Source organism: Anolis carolinensis, chromosome 2, assembly GCF_035594765.1.
Source record: "Anolis carolinensis isolate JA03-04 chromosome 2, rAnoCar3.1.pri, whole genome shotgun sequence".
Taxonomy (NCBI): domain Eukaryota; kingdom Metazoa; phylum Chordata; class Lepidosauria; order Squamata; family Dactyloidae; genus Anolis; species Anolis carolinensis.
This window is the reverse complement of record NC_085842.1, coordinates 216,698,943-216,716,143: the sequence shown is the minus strand read 5'-3', so window position 1 is coordinate 216,716,143 and position 17,201 is coordinate 216,698,943. Positions and strand designations below refer to the sequence as shown.

General features: G+C 39.6%; 1 protein-coding gene across 1 annotated transcript in view; it reads left to right on the top strand.

Moving 5' to 3' along the window:
- The first annotated feature begins 2,467 nt into the window (after nt 1-2,467).
- Nucleotides 2,468-17,201, top strand: part of clcn1 (chloride voltage-gated channel 1) — a 123,588-nt gene continuing 108,854 nt past the window's right edge. Inside the window, exon 1 of the mRNA XM_062971747.1 lies at nt 2,468-3,328. Within this exon, the coding sequence (XP_062827817.1) occupies nt 2,822-3,328 (507 nt within the window). The 5' untranslated portion in view covers nt 2,468-2,821. The remainder of the gene's footprint in view (nt 3,329-17,201) is intronic.

Below are 17,201 nucleotides of genomic sequence, written 5' to 3'. Positions count from 1 at the left end.
GAACTTGCTGACCAAGAGGTCAGCAGTTCAAATCCGTAGAGCAGGGTGAGCTCCTGTTATTGTCCCCAGCTCCTGCCAATCTCACAGTTTGAAGACATGCAGATGTGAGTAGATCAATAGGTATTGCTCTGGCGGGAAGGTAACGGCACTCCATGTAGTCATGCCAGCCACATCACCTTGGAGGTGTCTACGGACAAAGCCGGCTTTTTGGCTTAGAAATGGAGATGAACACCTACCACCAGAGTCGGACACGGGTAGATTTAATGTCAGGGGAAAATCTTTAGCTTTACAATAAAGTATTACATTATATAATAACAGCAGCAAGAACATATGCACAGTTCTGGACTGGAAATTATTTCTAATCTATATAAAAAAGAAAGAAAGAAGGAAACGGCTTCATAGAAAGCTTCATAATTTAACCTGTTAGAATCTGTGTAGGGTATTTATAAATAATAAATATTAGGCTAGAAGGAAGAATAGAAAAACAATGTAATAGGAAGGAATAATGGAATTATATATGAATGTCTCCAACCCAAGGGGCGGGAAGTTTCTAAATTGAGAGGCGTGGGAGCAGGGGAAAGCATAACCAAACATGAATATTGTATAGATGTTAGGAAGTATTGTATTGCTTCATGCATATATACATGTATATAGATTTGTTTCACTGTTTTTATGAATATATAAATTGAAAATAAAAACATTAATCGTTTAAAAAATCCATGTTTACATGAATTTACTGTTAAGATCAGTATCTATCAACATGATTGCATGGTGCCAGATGTTATTTTCTCCATCTACTAATAGAGTATTTTTGAATTTACAGATTGCTTATTAAAAACAGCTAAAGAAAAAAGTTAATAGTAGCCTCAGGTTTAGCGTGTAAATGCTTTTACGGAAATGTCAAGCAGACCCTGGTATTCTTAAGAAATCATTACTTGGATTAATAAATGAAGATGAAAATAAAGATGCAAAAATGATAGAGACAATGAGCTATTTCAATCATTATTATAGCTTGGCTGCCAAGGAGATATATTCACAGGTATTCACAGTAAGAATACCAATATCATTTGAGTAACTATATTGTACATACATTTCAGAGGTCTATAGGGTTTGGACAATGCAAGTCCCTCCAAATGCTGTTGAAGTCTCATATTCCACAACATTGGCTGCTCTGGCTAGACTGATGGGAGCTGCAGTCCAATATAATCTGGAAGACCGTGCTTTGTCCACGTCTGGTCTGTTCTCGTAAATATTTCCTGGTGAAATTATAGCCCTTAAAAGAGGATGTATTTATATCAACAGGCAAGTTTTGGTGTCTGTTGTAATTGGTAATCAGACTAATTTTTTATTGAATGGATTTTTCAGATTTTTGGTAAATTGTAATACTCTTTAGTTCTGCCCTGTTATAGGTTTAGAGAACAGTCACTCCTCAAGGAAAACATGTACAGTAGAGTCTCACTTATCCAAGCTAAACAGGCTGGCAGAAGCTTGGATAAGCAAATATCTTGGATAATAAGGAGGGATAAAGGAAAAGCCTATTAAACATCAAATTAGGTTATGATTTTACAAATTAAGCACCAAAACATCATGTTTTACAACAAATGTGACAGAAAAAGCAGTTCAATACGCAGTAATGTTATCTTGTATCTGTATTTACGAATTTAGCACCAAAATATCACGATATATTGAAAACATTGACTACAAAAATGGCTTGGATAATCCAGAGGCTTGGATAAGCGAGGCTTGGATAAGTGAGACTCTACTGTACTAAGAATCCCACACTTTAATGGTACAATTTGTTTGATTTAATAGTAAGTTTAATAATAATAATAATAATAATAATAATAATAATAATAATAATAATAATAATAATGCACATTATGTTTTTATATAAATATACAGATTGTGTGAACTAAAAGTACCACCTGCATCTTAAGACTATTCCTATATATAAACCACTTTGTTTTCTCATTGGATATTGTAAAATATACAGTTGGGCCATTGGATCCAACTCCCTACTCTATGTAGAATCGCTAACTAGAGCTTTCCCAGAAGGGGCATTCCAGTCTATTTTTGAAGGAGACTCCATTATCATTCTAGGCAATTGGTTTCATTTCTGAACTGCTTTTACAATGGAGAACAATATCCTAATATTCAGTTGAAATCTATCCTCCTATAGCTTAAAGCCAGTGGACTAATTCTGCCCTCTGAAGCAACGATAAAGTAATTGCACTCTTCTTTGTGTCAGCCCTTGAAGTATCTAAAGAGTGAAATGTCTCCCCTCACTCTTTGCCAAGCTCAGCATGCCCAGTTCCTTAAACCTCTCATAAGTTTTCTCTCTCTCCATGTCTTAAGAAAACCCTATGAAATTTATGGAGTCAGCATAAGTCATCTCCAGAAGTAGAATATGAACCAGTGGATTCAAAATAATACATAAATGATGAGATTCCCATTGGAAACAACTGTGATGATGGAATGAACTTGGAAGGTAGTGGAATCTTCTCCTTTTGAAGTATTTTTCAAAGTTCTTTATATATTCCTGCATGGTGGAAGGTTTGACTAGATGGGCCTTGGGGTCCCAGGCACCCTGTTTCTTTGATCATACAACCCCCTGCCAGCAACAATAACTTTGCCATTTACTGTAAACTTCAACACTATGGTTAGATAGATAGATACATGAAAGTGCCATTGAGTAAATGTGTGCTTCATTTGACTAATTGAAGCTTTCCAGGGATGCTGCCAAGAGTTTGTCTACAAGAATATTCAAAATAATGTATAATGTAATAGGGTGCTGAGGAAATAATCCTGCATTGGAACTTGGATGGCCACTATTGGCAGCATCTCTAGCACTCATTCTTTGGCAATTTTTCCACTTTGCTTCTTTCCTGTTCTCCTGGCAAAGGTCAATCTCCTGCATATCTCCTCTCAAGCCCTTATTTCTCATACTTCCCGTTCTGGGATCGTTGGCCTTGGACGGAAACAACCCTGCCCTAGCCAGAAGAAAGACATTTTATCACCTTTTAATTTACTGGCTGTCTCGATGCCAGGACAACAGTTAGACTTGTTAGAGCATAGACATGACTGCTGTGTCACCAACATGAACAGAATGGGGGTCTCTGGTTACACATCCTTCCACCTGTCCCCCAGGCGAGCTGTTAGCCTGAGCAGTCAAACCACGTCTGCTTCCCCCCTTATTTTGAGCCTGCAACAGGGAGGCGGAAAGGGGGGAGGCACCGCCCCCCACAATGACCAAATTCCATATGTGCAGACGTTGGATATGAGTAGAAACAGCCCTCCAAAAAAGACGTTACAGTACAAGCAGACATTGGTGAGTAGCCTAATATTCCTTGCTCTCATCTTTCATATACCCACGATAGCCATAAGTGGAGAAAGAGTATTTTGCTATTTTGAGGAAGTAAAGTATTAGTGCTCCTCTCCCCCGGCAATGCATTTATTTAAAGATGCAGTCTGGTTTTCCTGGTTGCTGGATTGGGAAATGAGGTTATCTGGAAGGACATAAGGCAGAACTATTGCCAAAAGATGCTCCAGGCTGTGAGAAAAAAAGCTGCAAAACTGAAGCTTAAATCGCTGACTCAGTTCATTGCTCTTTCTAATGAAATGTGCTGTGATACTACACTCATCCTTTCTGTTTCCTACGTTGTTGGTCATTTGATATCTATAGCATGCGTAGCTCTATGATTTGGACACATTTTGTTGTGTTCTGCTGAGCAGAGCAGGATTCATCTCATTCTGTTGGTTGGTTCATTTTTAACTTGTTTGATTTTGAAAACATTCTGCTACTACATGGACATGCATTCGAAATTAGTAAGGAATATTAGATGCACCATTATATTTATATAGGAGATATAGTGTAGTGTGCTACATCTGTGGACTGTAATGGCAAGTAATGAGAATGCTAGGCTTTTAGGTTTTTAACACCACATAGTAGTTTCTCTGTTTTCCACATTTCATTTAACAAACTACAGCTCAAACAAGAAACTGCAGAATGAAAAGAAAACAGATTGGCTCTCTTTTCCAGTCTTATTGATCAGAGTCCCAAGATTTTGGGCAGAGATCATTCCCAACTTTGCAACTTGAAAATACTAGGAACTGAACCCAATTGATGGTTGCATTTACACAGGTCTCAAACCCTTCACAGCAGATTGATGGAATCATATGAGATCATGTGGGAAATGTCCACGGCAATATTAGTATTCCCACCGAGGTGCAGTGCTGTTGTCAGAACTTCTTGTACCATTCAATCATCCTTTGGGATATAGCTGTTGAACTTTTACTGAGAAGTGTGAGATCATTGTCACATCACAACAGAAACAGTATTCTTTTCCAGTAATGTAATGTATCAAGCTCCTTGAAGACAACCAATTCTCTCACACCAAAAGTGACTTTCAGTTTCTCAAGTCGCTCCTGACATGAAAAAAAAATCACTTGTATGGAATAGGGAAAACAGTTTACACACAGGAAAATAAGAAACATACTCCTTTCAAATAACAATATACAAGGCAAGCACTATGTTAATGACCAGCCATCCTGCCTCTTTTATGTTGAATGGTTTTATTGTTGCTGTTTTAATGTATTTTCAAATTTATTTCAAGAAGTTATTGTTATGAGTGCCATTTTTATTTTTAGCAGAAAAGCAGGCTATAAATATACCTAAAATGTCACCCTAAACAGTAAAGTAACGTAATTGCAGCTGGCTCTTTGGTAGATAATATATCCTTGATTCATGTCCCTTCTTAAAATCCTTTTTGGGCATAACTTCTAAGGGTGCCACTTACTGTATTTGAGAAACTAGATAAAATTAAACACACCATCCAGAAGGAAGGAAATACAATAGTGTGGCCAGAAGCCAATTTACTTTAAAAACCTAGAATCCAATTACGGGGGTTTGTTGAGTGGGACATCCATGCTGCCTCCAAAAACACATTTTCTAACTAGTGGTCTATCTGATGCTAGCCTTCTTTCCTTTCTCCATATTTAACCTTTGAGTTTAATGGAGACACTTCGAGGAATGTCACTCATAATGGCATGCTGCCTCTTGTTAGGATTTCTGAATGCTAGCCCCAGGCTATATTGTTTTCGAGTGGACAGTCATTTAAAGAATTTGTTTGTGTCAGTGAAATGGTACTGAGATACAGTTCTAAACACAGATGAATTATGAGAAAATATAGAAGTACATTTGCCAAGAAGCTTTTCCTTTTGCCTTATCTGCCATCGGAAAGCCCAGTAACATGGCCAATATATTATTCAAGTTGGCTTAATCTTAGAGGTATAATTTAACAACAAGATCTGATCTGTGTTTAGGACTAAAGTAAGTGGAATTTGGTGTTATCTTCCTGAAACTAGATGGAAATAATTCCTATGCAATTGTTCCCAAAATTACAGCAAGTAGTTTTGTGTAGAAGCTGTCCATTTCAGATACAAGACCATTGAATTATGACTGTGTTTTATTGAATAGCTTTGCTTGGTTATGTAAGCAAATGTAATTGACTATATGCTGTTTGGAGGACATCCTGTCTACTACAAGATCCAGGCTGACCAGTCCAAAAGGGAGACAAGCCACAACTAGGAATCAATTGCTTATGGGATCAGGCATTTGGATAGGCGTTGACTGGTACAATATATATCTGTATCAACACAAATGATGACTCCTAGATTTGGTATTACAGTTTTAACAGTTTTATGGTGTTTATATGTTTTATTTGTAATTTTATATATGATGTATTGCTTTTTATTTGTTTATATGCGTCATTGAATATTGTCATGTTGTAAGCCGCTCTGAGTTCCCCTTGGGGTGAAAGAGAGCAGGATATAAATATAGTAAATAAATAAATAACATTTTTTAACATTTAAATCTATAAAAAAAATTAGCAGGAAAAGAAAAATATTTCTGTCCCAATGAAATTGGTGAGTGAATGACCAAAATGAGGAAATATTAGAATTCAATATTTTTGCTTTTTCCATTCATGCTGGAGAATATTCTGTCACTGTGATATTTGTCTATGGGCTGTTAGAAATCTGAAATAAAAATAGAAACAAAGAATTGTTGAATGTTGAATGGGCAAATATGTGAACCACACTGATGCAATGGATCTGCTCTACCAATTGATTCTAGCAATACAATTCATGCCAGTGGTCTCTTCTGCACCAGGTAGGGTGACCAACTTTCAGCCATGAATTTAAGGGAGATTTAGACATGACAAAATTTGCACATTTTAGTGCAGTTAGTAGAATGGATCGTATTAAAACAATGTATTATCTCTCAGCTAAAGTATTTATTTTTTTTACAATGGCTGCCCAGCAGCCCAACTCCACTTTTCCTCTTTGTCCTCTGCCTAATGCTTTTAGCAGCACCAGCACTGGGAGGATTGTGAAGTAACGCTAGATAAACACAGGCATTCATATGACTGAAAACTTTATGGAAACATAGTAATCCCCCCTTGTTATCTTCTTCCCTTCACTTTCTTTTCTTCTTTACCCTCCTTTCTTCTTTCCTTCCTCCTCCTTTTCCTAATCCTCTTTTCGTTCTCGTCTTCTCCCCCTCCTTTTCCTCTCCTCTTTTTTTCTTCTTTTTTTTCCTCCTCTTCCTTCTTGCCTGGGAGTGTGGGGAAAGAGAGTCCCCTTTCCTCAAGGCATAGGCAGGACTTCAGCAAAGCCAGTGAAAGAGGCATGAGGGAGAGGAGGGGGTTTCTATGGGCTTTCCACCTTGGGGAGTGAAGGAAGGCAAGGCCATCACTCAGGCTTGGATTTTCCCCTTTCCTCCATGGTCACTTTTCTCTCTTGTCCAACTGGGGGTTGGTGCCGAAGAGCCGACATTGTCCGTAAACATCTCCAAGGTCACGTAGCTGGCATGACTGCATGGAGTGCCGTTACCTTCCTGTCGGAGTGGTACCTATTGACCTACTCACATTTGCGTGTTTTCGATCTGCTAGGTTGGCAGAAGATGGGGCTAACAGTGGGAGCTCACCCTGCTCCTTGGATTTGAACTGCCAACCTCTCAGACGGCAAGTTCAGCAGCTCAGTGGTTTAACCCGATGTGCCATTAAAGGCTCCAATGTGGCTATAGGTAAAGGTAAAGGTTTTCTCCTGACATTAAGTCCAGTCGTGACAGACTCTTGGGGTTGGTGCTCATCTCCATTTCTAAGCTGAAGAGCCGGCGTTGTCCGTAGACTCCTCCAAGGTCATGTGGCCGGCATGACTGCATGGAGCGCCGTTACCTTCCCGTCGGAGCGGTACCTATTGACCTACTCACATTTGCGTGTTTTCGATCTGCCAGGTTGGCAGAAGCTGGGGCTAACAGCAGGCGCTCATTCCGCTCCCGGGATTTGAACCTGGGACCTTTCGGTCTGCAAGTTCAGCAGCTCAGCACTTTAACACACTGCGCCACCACCAGGGTATACTACTATAGAAAAAAGAGAAATAGAAGAGCAACATGAGAGCCAGGATGATCCCAAAAAATTAGCTGAAATATGGGAGTTCATAAGATACATAAGAGTTAGCCCCAGGGTATCTTTTATGCTGCTGAGGTATTGATCCATAACAAGCATGAGGGTTGTTCCAGTACAATATTGGTCCAATATAGTTCTTTGTTCTTTATACTCTTTGTTTGGGAATATTCCAAAAATCAAACATGTTTTGAACGGGAGCCCACCTCGCTATCCTATTCAATGCACTAAAAGATTAAGCAATGTCTGCTCTGTTGTTTGCTACACTGTTAACCATGCAGGAAGCAATCTCTGATAAGTTACTCCACTTAGGCAGAAAAAATAAAACGCAAAGATATAGTATGGGGGATGCCTGGCTTGACAGCAGTATGTGTGAAAAAGATCTTGGAGTCCTTGTGGAAAATACGTTAAACAAGAGCCAACAATGTCATGCAGCAGCCCAAAAAGCCAATGGGATTTTGGCCTGCATAAATAGGAGTATAGTGTCTAGATTCAGGGAAGTCATGCTACCCCTCTATTCTGCCTTGATCAGACCACATCTGGAATCACACTGTGTCCAATTCTGGGCACCGCAATTGAAGGGAGATGTTGACAAGCTGGAATATGTCCAGAGGAACTTCCTCTCTGTGAGAGCTGTTCAGCAGTGGAACTCTCTGTCCCAGAGTGTGGTGGAGGCTCCTTCTTTGGAGGCTTTTAAGCAGAGGCTGGATGGCCATCTGTCGGGGGTGCTTTGAATGCGCATTTACTGCTTCTTGGCAGGGCATTGGACTGGATGTCCACGAGGTCTCTTCCAACTCTATGATTCTATAAGCAAGAATAAGCCTTTCCCATCCTCTCTCTGACAGTCCCTGAGGACTGTCTCTCTTCACTCTTCTCTTCACCATGTTTTGCTCTCCATATCTCTCATCACCCTTATCACTTTTCTCTGAACCAGCTCCAAATTGTCTATATATTTCTTAAAACTGAGTCTAGCACTGAACAGCAGTAAACCATTGGTAGCAAAAATATTTGCCAGCCTGAGAGCAAATGTAGATCTCATTTTTTTTTACAAAACTGAATCACTACACACGTTTTGATCCTCACTATCAAGAACCTTGGTCTTCAAAGACGTAGTGGTAAAGCACATGGTTTGCATGATGGAGCCAGGGATCACAAATTCAATATGTGGCATCTTCAGTTCAAATGAATTCTTCACCAATCTTACTTTAATACTATTATAATTAAAATAGCATGAGAAAGAAGGAAAGGGAAGTAATAAGCAAAATGGGAGGAGTGGGATTCAGAAGCCAAAAGAAGGCTAATGGAATGAGAAACCTTCAGTTAACCATTGAAGCATATAGAACCATGAGAACAACAATAAGATTAACAAAGCAGTTATTACAGATCCCCTTCCCCCAAATAATGTTAAGCAGAATTCGATATTATACAGTAATACAAAATAGAAACCAATCCAGAACATAGCAAAGCAGAAGAGTTATTGAGATGGTCATAATGCACTCCTTCCAAAAAGACTCAAAATACTTAGTAAAAGGTAAAGGTTTCCCCTGATGTTAAGTCCAATTGTGTCCGACTCTGGGGGTTGGTGCTCATCTCCATTTTTAAGCCGAAGAGCCGGCGTTGTCCATAGACACCTCCAAGGTCATGTGGCCGGCATGACTGCATGGAGCGCCCTTACCTTCCCGCCGGAGCGGTACTTATTGATCTACTCATATTGGCATGTTTTCGAACTGCTAGGCTGGCAGAAGCTGGAGCTAACAGCGGCCACTCCTGCCACTCCTGGGGTTTGAATCTAGGACCTTTCGGTTTGCAAGTTCAGCAGCTCAGTGCTTTAACACACTTCGCCACCGGGGCTCAAAATACTTACTTCTATACAAACCAATCTACTGGGGGCACACCTGCCTTTTGGGCCTAAAAGGTCTAACACTCTAGCTACCTGTGGGCCTTGATCTTCAAACAAAGTCCATTCCAAGACTCACTTTCCTTCCCGCGGCCCCATTCTTTCATTGGTTCTCATTTCTTTTTCTGTTCTGGTTTGTGTTCCAAAATGTTCTCCCTCCTTTTCTCCACCAAATTGGCATTTCTAGCAAAAGAGCCAAGTGATACATTTCTGCAAATTCTAATGTGTCTCCTGAAGCAACAGGACTTTGTCTCTTAATGCGTCCGACAGAAGGAGAGGCACCCACCTACGTGTTCTAATAACGAAATGCACTAAAGCATATTTTTCAGTACTGTGGGGAATCTAGTGAGTGAAGTGAGAAAGAAATCCTTAAAATAATAATGAAAAAACCTACACAGGCTGTGTATCTCTTATCCAAAATGCTTGGGACTTGAAGCATTTTGGATCTCAGATTTTGGGAGATTTTGGATTATCTGTGTTTGCATATATGAACACAGTGACATATCTTGCAGATCTAAGTCTCAATATGAAATTTATTTATGTTTCATTTCCATCTTATACGCACAGTCCAAAGGTAGTTTTATACAATATTTCTAATATGTTTATGCATGAACCAAGGTTTGTGTATACAGAACCATCAGAAAGCAAAGCCTTCACTACCTCAGCCACTCTTTGGAGGCTGGATGGCCATCTGTTGGGGGTGCTTTGAATGCAAATTTCCTGCTTCTTGGCAGGGGGTTGGACTGGATGGCCCATGAGATCTCTTCCAACTCTATGATTCTATCATGTGGACAACTTTGGATTTTAGAGTATTTCAGAACTGTGGATCACAGACACTCAACCTGTTATTTACTTAGTTGATTCATCGTTATTTCAAAGCTTTGTTTTTGCCCCTTTTCAAAAATGTTTCCACTGTCTCCTGCAACATTAAGTTGTTACAGTCTTCTCTCTGCACAAAAGTCCTCCTATAATGTTACTTGGTTTATGGCAGTGTTACACAACTCTAAATATTAGCTCTGAAACCCATCAACTGAAATAGCTGTCTTCTCCTCATACAAATCTAATACATGTTTGACAGGGCATCTGTTTCAATAGAAACACAGTGTGCTTAAACTGCTGCATGGTATATGAGTTGTTTCTAGGAGTTATCACTCAGCCTTCTTTGATGCTATTTATAATACAGAAATGTCAAACCTGCTACCAATCTTCAGCAATCCTAACAATGTTATGGGATGTGTACCTACACTCAAGATCCACTGGTGTAAAGTGATGGTATTCATGTGTTGCAGCCCACCATCTGCACCCTGGAAAGGCTGGACTTTAGTAAGTGTTATGTAGCTTTGAAAGGCTTATGCTCTAGACCGAGACAAGCAAAAACACCTATCAAGAAGATGATTATATTATTTCAGAGGTGCTTCTGAGCAGAATATTCATGCCAGAAGGAACTGACACCTGGAAATTGAAACAATTATCCACCCACCCCAAGTTACACTGTTGTTGTTTATTAATTCAGTCGCTTCCGACTCTTCATGACCTCATGGACCAGCCCTGTCAGCCATGGCCACCCCCAGCTCCTTCAAGCCCAAGCCAGTCACTTCAAGGATACCATCCATCCATCTTGCCCTTGGTGGTCCCCTTTTCCTTTTTCCTTCCATTTTCCGCAGCATCATGATCTACTCCAAGCTTTCCTGTCTTTTCATTATGTGGCCAAAGTACTTTATCTTTGTCTCTAAAATCCTTCCCTCCAATCAGCAGCCGGGCCTTATTTCCTGGTAGGCACATAATACTGGTAGGTACATAATATTTCACCAGAGGTAATAGTACCTCTAATGACCAAGAAGGTAACGTCAGCAACAAAGCTAGACACAAGCCAGATGTACTAGAGAAATGTAGAAGTGGTTCACGATAAAATCAATACAAACATCAAGAGGACCTATGTCAAAAGGCCTCTCCTAGATGCACAGTATTTCAGGCAAACATATCAGGGCTAGACTCAGAGAAAGAAGGCATGAAAATTGGAGGAAGAAACATTAAACATTCAAGATATGCAGATGACACCATAGTACAAGCAGGACATAGCAAAACAGAATGACTACTGAAGAAAGTTAAGGAAGAAAATGCAAAAGTATGCTTGCATTTAAACAACAAAAAATAGTGACCACAGATGATTTACATAAATTTAACACAGATTATGAAGACATTGCAATAATTCAAGATTTTCCTTACCTTAGCTCAGTCATGAATCAGAATGGAGACTGAAATCAAGAACTCAAAAGACAAGGAGTTGGAAAGGAAGCTTTGAAGGAACTAGACAAGATCCTGGATTGTAAAGATATATAATTAAATATTACAATTAAGAATGTCCATGATATCATAAAAGACAAATACATAGGTCCTAGGGGAATTAAAACAACCTAAACTTTCCCTAGAAGCCAAGATGACTAAACCGAGACTGCTGTACTTTGACCTTATTATGAGATGACATAACTCACTAGAAAACACAATAATTATTAGTAAGGTAGAATCATAGAATCCTAGAGTTGGAAGATACCACAAGGACCATCCAGTTCAAACCCTGCCACGTAGAAACACACAATCAAAACATGCCCAACAGATGGCCATCCGGCCTCTGCCAACAAGCTCCCAGAGAAGGAGACCACACTCTGAAACCATCAGGAAAAGTGGAAGGCCATATTCCAGATGGATGAACTCGATGGATGAACTTGAGCCTGCAAGTCCTCTTCAGGGTTGTTGGTGATAGAGAGACTTGGATGTTTCTCATTCCTAGGGTCTCCATAGGTTGAAGTTGGCTCGATGGCAGCTAACCACAACAGTTTTGATGTCAAAACAGAGCAGGTTGAAATGGTGAACTGCTAATTCTGGAAAATTGCAGACGAACAAATTGATATTGGTTTTAGCTAGAAAGGATGTTCAGGCAATCTGGATGAATTGAATCTAAAAAAAATAGCTGCCAGGGAGGGATACATGCTGCTCTGCAGTCACTTTCCCCACACCTGATCAATGATACATTTCAAACAATAAAAGGTACCAATTAGATAGCAGTCAGTAACTCCTGTTCATGGTTTGCATTATGCTTTGCAGTGTATATGCAACTAGTTCAAAAATTATCTAAGTGGTCAGTATAGATGTACCCATAGAGAACCAAGCAATCGTAGACACACAACTAATCATACATCCTATTGAAATAATAAGGTTTTTTCCAGTTGTGTGTGGGTTTGTTCCTGATTTATTTTTGAGAGAATAGCAGTGCTGAGGCAACTATAGAGAGTGGGCAGTGTCAGGCTGGGGAATGAATTGCTTAACTGTTTCCCTTCCTGCCATTGCTCAAAATTGCTTTTTCCCAACTGCTTTTTCATCAGCATGGAGAAAAGGATATTTGAGTCTTAAGAGTTCTAATTCCTCACCCACAGCTAATAGTATTTATTTAGCCTATATATATATAAAGGTCTCACTTTTCCAACATAAATGGGCCGGCAGAACGTTGGATAAGCGAATATGTTGGATAATAAGGAGAAACTAAGGAAAAGCCTATTAAACATCAAATTAGGTTATGATTTTACAAATTAAGCACCAAAACATCATGTTATACAACAAATTTGACAGAAAAAGTAGTTCACTACTCAGTAATGCGATGTAGTAATTACTGTATTTACGAATTTAGCACCAAAATATCATGATGTATTGAAAACATTGACTACAAAAATGTGTTGGATAATCCAGAACGTTGGATAAGCGAGTGTTGGATAAGTGAGACTCTACTGTATATATACACAGTTTTATAACTACACTTCTTTGAGTAATTAGCAGTCTAAAAATAATTACATCAAAAGCAAAATAAGGCATATAGTTAACCTAACATAGAATTGTCTGCTACTAGTGAATGCTAGGCTGAATCATTACATATCAATAGAAATTTATATTTAATGTGATTTCATAGATGAGATTGAGCCAAACAGTTCTGCATTACTGGGTCAGGATAGATAAGCTGTCAAGGACTGTAGGAGAAAACGTGTCCAATGAAGTATCATGTTTGTATCTGGTGCTAGAAAACAATGATTTTGTTGAAATATTGGCCAATGGCCATCCTTCTGATGAACAGTTCCTACAGTAGAGTCTTGCTTATCCAATATAAACGGGCCAGCAGAACATTGAAAATGTTGGATAATAAGGAGGGATTAAGGAAAAGCCTATTAAACGTCAAATTATGTTATGATTTTACAAATTAAGCACCAAAACATCATGTTTTACAACAAACTGACAGAAAAAGCAGTTCAATGCATGGTAACATTATGTAGTAATTACTGTATTTACGAATTTAGCACCAAAACATCGCAGTGTATTACAAACATTGACTACAAAAACATTGACTACTAAAAGGCAGACTGCATTGGATAATACAGAACATTGGATGAGTGAAAGTTAGATAAGCAAGACTCTACTGTACTTGAAATTGTTAAGGTGATCTCAAATATGGACTGAGAATCACCTAGACTTTGGGTTGAGAGGGGTGGAATCACTGTCTTATCCAGAATTGCTCTGGATTTGATGGCATCTTCGGGGCTGTCTATGTCACTAGGAAAAACAGATTTTGGAGTAGCTACCAATAAACAATTTAGTACACTTTCCTGGAGAACAAAAGTAGGTAAGTGAGGATTCCCCCCGACAGGAAGCAGCCAGGCTTTGAAGCTGCCAGCAGGCTATTCAATGCTAATCAAGCTGGCCAATTACTACATTTACACTTGCCTCCAACAAGCAAGATTTCTTTCTCCCACCCTGAACATCCCACAAATATATAAACCCCACTTGCCTAGTTCCCAGCAGACTTCACAACCTCTGAGGATTCCTACCATAGATGTGGGTGAAACGTTAGGAGCAAATACTTCTGGAACATGGCCACACAGCCCGTAAAACTCATAGCAACCCAGTGATTCTGGCCATGAAAACCTTCGATAACACATTCCAAGAACTCTTTGCCATCTTAAGACTTAGGAATATTATTAGCTGGCACCAAATGCAGTTGTTCATGTGTCGAGTTATATTTCTCTTGGGGAAAATATGTCACAGTTCTGTACCTTAAAGGAATTGCAACCCTGAGTTCTCTCACCGGGTGGTGTAATGAATCCACTTCACATGCTGAAACCAGCCGATCCTTTTTTAAAACACAGAGGATGTTTTTGTGATGTTCATGTGTATGTTTTTATGATGCAATGTGGGATGGGAGCTGCCTCATTCAACTCTAAACAGAGCCGGTCCAACAATGAGGAGAATTAAGCGGTCGCTTCGGGCGCAAAACATATGGGCCACAGTCGAGACTGCTTTTTCTGTTGATTTGTTGTAAAACATGATGTTTTGGTACTTAATTTGTAAAATGATAGAACAAATTAGGAAATGACATTTATAACCCAGGAACAAAAATTGTGTTATGTAGTGTAATTTTGCACTTTGGCCCAGATCCGTGAATTCATCTCTTGTTTTAACATTTTATTTTGTATGTTGACCTTTTATGACTGTTTTTATCGATGTTGATGTTTTATTGTTGAGTAATTTGTTTATTGTTTTGCTTTTGCTTTTATATTGTTGTGTCTGGGCAAGGCCCTGTGTAAGCCGCCCCGAGTCCCTTTGGGGAGATGGGATGGGGTATAAGAATAAAGTTGTTATTATTATTATTATTATTATTATTATTATTATTATTATTATTATTATGCAGTGGTTCTCAGCCTACGGGTCCCCATGTGTTTTGGCCTTCAACTCCATGAAATCCTGACAACTGGTAAACTGGCTGGGATTTCTGGGAGTTGTAGGCCAAAACACATGGGGATCCACAGGTTGAGAACCACTAGTGTAATGAAAAACCAGGTTTGTGTAATAAGGTCTTTGCTGTAGAGCTGTTGTAATCTCCTCCACCCCACGACTATTCTATGGAAATGCCAGCTCGGAAAGTGAGAACAAAGAGTTGCTTGAAGGGTTAGCAGAGGAGATAGAGGCCAGCAGCTCCCAATTGTCTGTTATGCCTACCTCAGCCTCTGCTGACAATGAGCCCACACAGCAATCTGTGCAAGTTCTAGTGTAGCTGAAGCAGACACATCTCAGCAAGCTTCAGTTATAGCGTATTAAGGAACAGTTGCATTAAATTTGCAGTGTAGAGCTATCTTAAATCACAACTGTGTATATAGTACAGTTTAGGATGAGTAAAACTAGGTAACTGTCCCATATTCATGATTGCTGATACAATTGTGACATACTTTATTGCGTATCAGATGCATGGGGAGAAGCAATGACAGCGTAAATGAATGACATGATGTGGGGTGGGTATCAGTTCAAGGGAGGTTACTTAGTTCTCTCTACTTATATCTCCTGATATAGAGAGGAGTATAAATGGTTTAATAAGTAAGTTAAATATATTTAACTGAGTAGGTGATATAGAATACTGGCCAAGATTTCCTATAAATCCCAAACGGTAGCATTGACCTAACCTCTCTAGCCTGAAGATACCAATAGACAGCAGAGTTGTTGGGAAATACAACACTAGAAATATATTTCTGACATTGAGTTTCTTCCTCCTATTTCCTCCAGGGAACTGATTTTGTATTAAACATAATTCTCAGCTCTTTTCACATGACAAAAAGTCACAGCCCAGTTAATTAAGATGAACCACCAAGGAAAAATATAGAATACAGTAGACCAGGCTTGCAAGAAATAGTGAGTGCAAGGAGAGCTAAAGTTGAAACTGGGCTGAAACTAGCTGGTAAGCAAGGAACAACAAAAAACGTTTTTCCAAATATGTTTGGAACAGGAGAACAGTGAAGAAAATAGGGCATCGGGATTTGGGCTCTCTCCTGAGTTAATGTAGTACAGATAGCCATAGCTAGTTTCTAAGGTTAGTGGACGAATTTAACTATACATGCATTTTAAATTTTATAATTCATGGTTTAATAGAGTCTAATTAGAGTTTTAATTGATGTGGTACTGTTTTATTGTTTATTGATATGTCATTGTTTTATTGAATGTATTTTGGGCAATGTAATTTGCCGACTGTTGTAAGCCGCCCTGAGTCCCTCCGGGTGGGAAGGGTAGGGTAAAAATAATGTAACTAAATAAAATAAATAAATAAGGTGACTTGGAAATATGAGATGGCTGCCTGCTCCTGCCCCTTCCTCCCTGTATCCCTGCTGGCTACCACAGCAACAGAGTGACCTACCTTATGATGGTGCCGCCCTTGTCCTCCTTCCATGTCTTGTGACTGGCAAAAGATGATGGAGTAAGGAAAGGGGGGCTGGGAGAGGGAGTGGGTTCAGCATGGCTGGGCAGTGGGGATGTCCTGTCTCTGCCAAGCTGGTTCAAGGGGTTCTTGTTGGGCTGCATAGCAGACCAGAAACAGTGTTGCAGATACTACTTTCAACCCATTTTATTGGGCTGTGTAGAACCGGCCTACATTCTTTTCTGGTCAGGTTTCATCTAGAGGGTTGTATTTAGTTTTGGAGACCTCATTAAGAAGGATATAGACAAGTTGGAGCAAATTTGGAGAAAGGCAACAAGGATAATATGAGGCCTGAAGACATAAATGTATGAGGAGGGGGTTGAAGAAGCTGTTCAACCTGGCAAAGAGAAGACTTTGAGATGACATCAAGGGTTGCTTGATGTCATCTCAAAGCCGGGCTGTGGTGCAGGCTGGTGAGCAGCCAGCTGCCAGCTGCAACAAATCACTCTGACCAAGAGGTCACGAGTTCGAGGCCAGCTCGGAGCCTGCGTTTGTCTCTGTCTCTGTTCTATGTTAAGGCATTGAATGTTTGCCTTATATGTGTGCAATGTGATCCGCCCTG